The 7,399-nt window shown below is 34.7% G+C and overlaps 1 protein-coding gene across 1 annotated transcript; it reads right to left on the bottom strand.

Annotated features, from left to right (window-relative positions):
* Positions 1-2,392: 2,392 nt before the first annotated feature.
* On the bottom strand, positions 2,393-3,052 carry LOC126740678 (uncharacterized). The gene has a single exon (XM_050446806.1). It carries the CDS (start codon positions 3,050-3,052, stop codon positions 2,393-2,395), a length of 660 nt encoding a protein of 219 aa, XP_050302763.1.
* Positions 3,053-7,399: the final 4,347 nt, after the last annotated feature.

The following is a 7,399-nucleotide window of genomic DNA, read 5'->3' as shown; positions in this document are numbered from 1 at the left end:
TCGTTAGGGTCATTTGAAAGGGCAGTTAAAGGACGAGAGTTAAGGATTGCTTCGACCTGAACAATCACTGTGTATAATTGCCCAAAGTTAAATGAGCATCGCCCAAAATTATTTTTAAGTGATATTTGGCCGATTTCCCACAAGCCTCCCATAGGCCACCCAAATGGGGTGATCTTGGAGGTATAAAAACCCATTTAATATTGTGCTCGTTAAGTGGCGAATGCCTTCTAAATCTTGATTTTGAATAAATGTACAGATTTTGCGCAACTCATTATCCGCTGCTTTCAAATTGCTACCATTATCCGAGTGTATCTCAGCGGGAATACCCCTTCTGGATACGAACCGCTTTAAAGAGTTTAAAAACGCGTCAAGGGACATATCGCTCACTAACTCGAGATGTGCCGCTCTAGTCGCAAAGGAGATAAATACGCACAAATATGCCTTAACAATAGTTCTTGATCTTGCCTTTCCATCTTTTATTAGAAAAGGACCGGCAAAATCCACACCGCAAATGGAAAACGGTCTATTGATTGTTACTCGCGACGAGGGTAAATCGGACATTTTAGGTATTACAAATCGTGGTTTTGCCTTAAAGCAAATTAGACATTTTCGTATGACACCCTTTATAGTGTTTTTTGCATTTAAAATCCAAAATTGAGATCTTAAACTTGTTAATACAGCCTGTGGACCAGCGTGCATTAATCGTTTATGCTCATTTTCTATAATTAATTTAGAAAGAGGATTTTTATTATCTAAGATATAAGGGTGCTTGTGATCGACTGACAAGCTTGAATTTCTTAATCTGCCTCCAACTCTAAGCAAGTCAGAATCGAGAAAAGGACTCAAAGAGCCCAATCTACTACTTCGAGCAATTGAATTCCTTTTAAGTGCTTGAATGTTACTATAGAAGTCCTGCAGTTGCGCAATGTAGATTAAAGTCTTTAGGGATTCTTGAAGTTCCTTCACTGAAAGTGGACCAGTAAGGCCTTCTAACTTGTTTTTGGAACAATTATTAATAAATCGCTTACAGTAAGCTACAACATGCTTTAATTTGCTTAAAGAGGAAAATTGATGGAGAATGCTGAAATCATTAAAGGTGTTCAGAAAATTCAAAGTAGTACTAGCTTTAAGTTCAAGGTTTTCCTTTGGTATGTTAACGTCAATATAGGTTGCATGAGTCCAATTAGATGGCCTAAACTGCAGCCACGTAGGACCAAACCACCAGAGACTAGCATCGACTAATTCGTCTGGGTACATGCCGCGTGATATTATATCAGCGGGGTTTTCAAATGATCTGACGTGATTCCAGTCATCGGGATTAGTCAGAGTAATAATCTCTGAGACACGATTTGAAACAAATGTTTTTAAATTGCTTGGTTCTATGCGAAGCCAATTGAGGACAATAGTTGAATCGGTCCACAAAAATATCCCTTTGATGGAAATGTTACTCAGAGAATGTAGAATTTTTTCTGCCAACTGGGCTGATACAACTGCGCCGCATAGTTCCAGTCTTGGCAATGAAACGACTTTTAGAGGGGCTACTCGTGACTCAGCGGTAAGGAGATGTGAAGAGTAGTTGCCGTGGGCATCCTCTGAAACCAAATATGCATAAGCTCCGTAAGCCAGCTGAGAAGCGTCGCAAAACATGTGCAAGGTGACGTCAATTGCATCCCTTTTTAAAGAATGCCTTGGTATAGATATATCGTTTAAGTTTACAAGTCGATTGTAAAACTGCATGAACACAGAAAATAGTTGAGGTGGAACTACTTCATCCCATTCTAATTTCTGCTTCCACAATTCCTGCAGGATCAGTTTGGCTCTCATGGTGATGGGGCCTAAAAGACCTAAGGGATCAAAAATTCGAGATAAAACTCCTAGAATAAATCGTTTTGTTACTCTATTTTCGATTTTTGAGGAAAAATTGACTTAGTATTTCAAAATATCGCTATTAGGGTCCCAAAAAATACCAAGAGTTTTAAGGGTTTTATCGTTACTAATAAAGAAGTTAGGCAGATTGTCGATGCTATTTTTCGAAGTTTCCAAAATTTCTTTGTCATTAGAAGCCCATTTTCTAAGAATAAATCCTGCACTTTCCAGAATTTGAAAAATCTCATTTTTTATTCGAATAGCTTCAGATCTAGTAGAAGTTCCTGAGATTAGGTCATCTACGTAGAAATCTCTAAGTATAATCTTACACGCGTCAGGAAATTTATCCATATTCTCATAGGCTAACTGATGTAAACACCTGATGGTAAGAAATGATGCCGGAGCAGTGCCGTATGTCACGGTGTTAAGAGTGTAGGTTTGGAGCTCTTTCTCGTGACTAAAACGCCAGAGAATTTGTTGAAGATTGCGATCTTTGTTTGATACCTCAACCATGCGACACATTTTTTCAATGTCGCTGGTTATTACATAGTTGTGTACTCGAAAACGTAAAATTATAGACAGGAGATCTTCCTGAATCGTAGGGCCAACCTTTAGGATATCGTTTAAAGACCACTTCAGGGGTGGTTTTTGCGGAAGCGTCGAATACCACACGACACTTTGTCGTTTGGCTTGTTTCTTTCAAGACACAATGGTGCGGAAGAAAATAAACAATTTCATTGGGATTCGATTCATTTTTTAAAGACATATGACCCAAGGAGATATATTCTTTCATAAAAGAGGAATATTGCTCGCGCAATAGGGAGTTTTTATTGAGCATTTTTTCAAGTCCATAAAAGCGTTTAATGGCAGTTTCCTTTGAGTCTCCCAGAATTGATACATCTTGCTTAAATGGTAAACTCACAACAAAGCGTCCAGTTTCGTCACGCATAAAGGTATTGCAAAAGTGTTCTTTGCATTCGGACTCTTCGCGGGAATACCTTGTGATTTTGCTCGAACAGTTCTCCAGTTCCCAGAACCTTTCGAGTTGATTTTCAATGTTTTTGTTGGAGACATTTAAATTGCAACTGGTAGATAAAGAATTAACCGAAACGAGGGAGTTAGTTGTAATTAAAGGCAATGGCCCAGAAACAATCCAGCCTAGATGGGTTTTCTGTAGGATTGACATATTTTCGCCTAGTCTGATTTGGCCAACACATAATAGGGAGTAAAAAATGCCAGCACCTAACAAAAGCTCGATGGGACCATGCTTATCAAAATTGACATCGGCCAATTTAATATCTTGGGGAATAGATAGGACATTATTTTTGATAGAAATGCTCGGCAAGTTTTCAGTGATCTTTTTTATCACCAAAAAATCAAGATTAGCTGTATAACCGTTGTACACCGATTTTATAGTCGCTGTCAAAAAATGTTTTATATTAATAAGATTTTGCTTATGCCACTGACAGGTAAATTTATTTTGTTTAGCTTGAAGTCTAATTTATTGGCCAAGTCATAGGTTATGTAGTTGCTTTGCGAGCCAGAATCCAATAAAACAGGACATAAAATGGACTCGCCAGCTTGGTTAAAAATACAGATATTGGCTATGGATAGTAAGACGTGTGAAAATATTTTCTCGATATGCCAGTCACGATTGAGTCGCTTATAGGTTGCGAATCGCACAATATGGGATTACTAGACTTTTCAATCGATAAATTGGATTGAGGCACACCAGAAGAGGTTTGTGGCCCAACGTAGTGGGATTCGAAATGTAGCAGGGTGTTATGCCTTTTATTACATTTTCTGCAACTTGACGAACGGCACTCACTCGAAATATGATTGTTTCTTAAGCAATTAAGGCAAAGATGTAGTTTTTTAACTTGGTTTAATCGATTTTGTGGGGAAAGGTCAAGAAAATCTTTGCATTGATTAAGCCAATGCGTGCCTTTACAATAAAAGCATTTGGCCCCTGAGGCATTGGAAACGTGCGAGAAAACCCTTTGCTTAGGCGTAGAACTTGGTGCGGAACATTTCGAGCTATCATGCACAAGTGTTTCCAACATTTCACATTTCCTGTTCAAAAAATCAACAAGTTCTTGAAAATTTGGTAAATTTGGGTCTTTTATGGAACACTCCCACTCTCTTCTGGTGTTGCTGTCGAGTTTAGAATTGATTAAATATATTAAGATTGAATCCCACTTGCTTACGGGTTGTCCGAGAGCTTCAAGGGATCGTACATTTTTTAGCACTGAATCTAGAATATTACGCAATCCATCTTTGGACTCACGGTTTAATGACTGGATGTCAAAAATAGCCTTGATGTGGCTGTTGATAATAATTCGTTGATTCTGATACCTATCACAGAGAAGTTTCCAAGCAATAGAGTAGTTTTGATCACTTATTTGTATCGATTGAATGGTTTGTAAGGCTTCGCCCTTAAGGGAAGATTGTAAGTAATAAAATTTTTGGGTCGGTGCTAGGGTTTTATTGTCATGGATAAGTGTTTTAAACGTGTCAAAAAATTGTAAAAATCGATCAAAGGAACCATCGAATACTGGGAGATTAATAGCGGGTAAACTAACGGCCTGAATGTCTGGTGAGATGTTAGAGGCTTGACGCTCAGCTATAACAATAGAGGGTGGAGAATTATGAGCTGAAAGTAAAGATTTGGCACGAGAAACACTATCATAATATTTGTTTTCAAAATCTTCTCTTTCAGTCTCATAATCTGACTCAACAGCTAAAAACTCCAATTGGGTTAGACATTCATCATAGTCATAGAGCAAAACCGATTCTACCTTCTCAAGACGAGCAGATAAATCATTTAGGTCATCTTCGGGCTTAAAACTATTTAAATAATTAGAAAATCACGTAAGCTTTAGCCCTTTAGATTTTTCGCTTTGATTTTAAAAAGTTTAACGGGATCCTCTGTCATTGTGTATAAATTGTCGGTAAAAATAGAAAAGAAAAGATCAATCAAAAAACATTAGGGTATTAATACATAATAAATATGTCAATAGATTAATAGATATTTACCATATACCTTTTCGGCCACAAAACATCTATAACTCTAATAATCAAAATAATAAAACATCTAACTCTCTAATATTATAGTAACTCTTAGCATCAACTCGAGTAAAAAATAGTAAAACACAGGTAAATATCTTTATTTAGGGTTTAGGGTAAACAAAACACCGCATGAAATAGGTAAATCCATTTACTAGTTTCGGTTCAATAGCTATAAGCAATAAATAAACAACATCTGTGATACAACGAACCACTTACAACGTCAGTCGCATTAATTCATTAATACCTGTACAAGAGTGAATAGAGCGAATATTTAGTTGGTTCTTAGGTGTCGTTATAGATGGCGCACTCATCTAATAATTTTACACACACACACAAAAAAATAAGAATATCGGCTTTAGATTTTCACTTTACCGCTGTTTAGTTAGGTAAAATAAAAAAAAATATAATTTTTCACTAGTTCACTCAACCAAAAATCGCGAACGCGCTCAGTACGGTAGCAAGTTTAAAGCATAAAAATAGGATATCATATAACTCCAAACAATATTAGAGCCCAAGAAAAATCTATAGAATTCGTAAAATCGGTTGAGCAGCAAAACTCGATAATAAATTCGATAGCGTAAAAACAGTATCGATATTTGACAAAAGTAAAATACAAGGATCGGTAAACTATCGGTAAATAGGGCCTAGGGCATTCGAAAGTCAAACAAAATATCGATCTAAAGTGTTAAATTAATATCGATTTAGAGGGTCTACGCATAAATAAGTAGTCGCTTGGCAAGATTCAAAAAACATTCGAGACTAGAGCGGCAAAAACAACGTATTTAAACAAATCCCATTTAGGTGCTCTACGTTTAGCTTGTGTAAAAATATCGATTTGATAAGGAATGCAATAATGAATAAATTACTAGATAAATATTGATCAAAAATCGGTACGTAAACCCTAAATACGAAACAGACAAGAGTAAAAATACAATACAATACAAAGTGATTGTTAGCGGTTTTAGCAAGCAAAAAAGGAAAATATTGGTGAAAAGGAACAAACTCACCAAATTGCGGAGTTTGATCTCGAGTCTCGGCTGGTCGTTTATGCTGCAAGATGGCTACCTAACGACACTCCAATTTCCGCTTGAAAAAATGACGGCTTTTTCGTGTATGCGGCGACGAAGGACCATAAAATTGTTGGGAATCAATCACTAACCCCAATTATTATCACTAATAGTCGTGGACTTTATTAAATCAAAATTACAAGACTGTAAACCATAAAATTATAAGTAAGAAATATAAACTGAATAGTTCTGGTAACGTCTCTCGTCTGTCTCTTTTAGTTGACGACGACGTTCGGCTCTCGCGTCCGGTTGCACGAAGAAAGCGCAGTTGCCACTGTGACCAAAAAATATATGCACGTTCGACATTTAAAGTTCACACAGCTATAATGATTAATTGTTCTATTTTCTTAACCCTGGTTATGTCCAAAACTTCAAAAGGATCATTTGGGTCATCTTGTATAACCTAAATATTCATTTTAAAATAAATTTGAATAATAGATAACCGTAATTGAGTGAGATATGAATATTTTTTTTTAAACACAATACATCAAAATATTTTTAAAAATCATTTAAGGTTAATCAAATTATATCTAAAAATTAATTTAAAATTAACTCGGAACAATTGTTGACGCTATTAGTTATTATATTTTCTTAATTCTGCTTGTATTCAAACCGTAAAAAACATCATTTTGCTATCTTGTATATGCGAAATAGTAAATTTAATTTATATTCGAATAATAGATAACAGTAATAGAGTGAAATATGATTATTTTATTAAAAAATAATTTATCAGAAAAATTTTAAAAATAATTTACAGTACATCAAATGAACCTCAAAAATTAATTTGGAATCAAATCGGACAATGCTATAATGATTAATCGTTCTATTTTCTTTATCCTGGTTATGTCCAAAACTTAAAAAGGATCATTTGAGTCAACTTGTATAACCTAAATATTAATTTTTAATTATATTTGAATAATTGATAACCGTAATAGTGAGATATGACTTTTTTTTTTAAAACGCAATACATCAAACTAATTTTAAAAATCATTTAGCGTTAATCAAATTATATCTAAAAATTGAATGAAAATTAAATCGGAACAATCGTTAACACTGTTAGTTATTATATTTTCTTAATTCTAGTTGTGTTTAAACCGTAAAAAACATGCTTTGGCTATCTTGTATATGCAAAATAGTAAATTTAATTTATATTCGAATAATATATAACAGTTATAGAGTGAGATATGATCATTTTTTTAAAAAACAATTCATCAGAAAAATTTTAAAAATAATTTACACTACATCAAATGAACCTCAAAAATTAATTTGGAATCAAATCGGACAATGCTATAATGATTAATCGTTCTATTTTCTTTATTCTGGTTATGTCCAAAACACAAAAAGGATCATTTGAGTCATCTTGTCTAACCTAAATAATAATTTTAAATTATATTTGA

Source organism: Anthonomus grandis, chromosome 9 (genome assembly GCF_022605725.1).
Source record: "Anthonomus grandis grandis chromosome 9, icAntGran1.3, whole genome shotgun sequence".
NCBI lineage: Eukaryota > Metazoa > Arthropoda > Insecta > Coleoptera > Curculionidae > Anthonomus > Anthonomus grandis.
Note: the sequence above shows the minus strand (reverse complement) of the source record. Positions and strands in the feature narration are given on the sequence as shown.

Excerpts from the sequence above, each read along its gene's own strand:
- LOC126740678 (XM_050446806.1), bottom strand. The coding sequence starts at position 3,052 with ATGTCAATCCTACAGAAAACCCATCTAGGCTGGATTGTTTCTGGGCCA.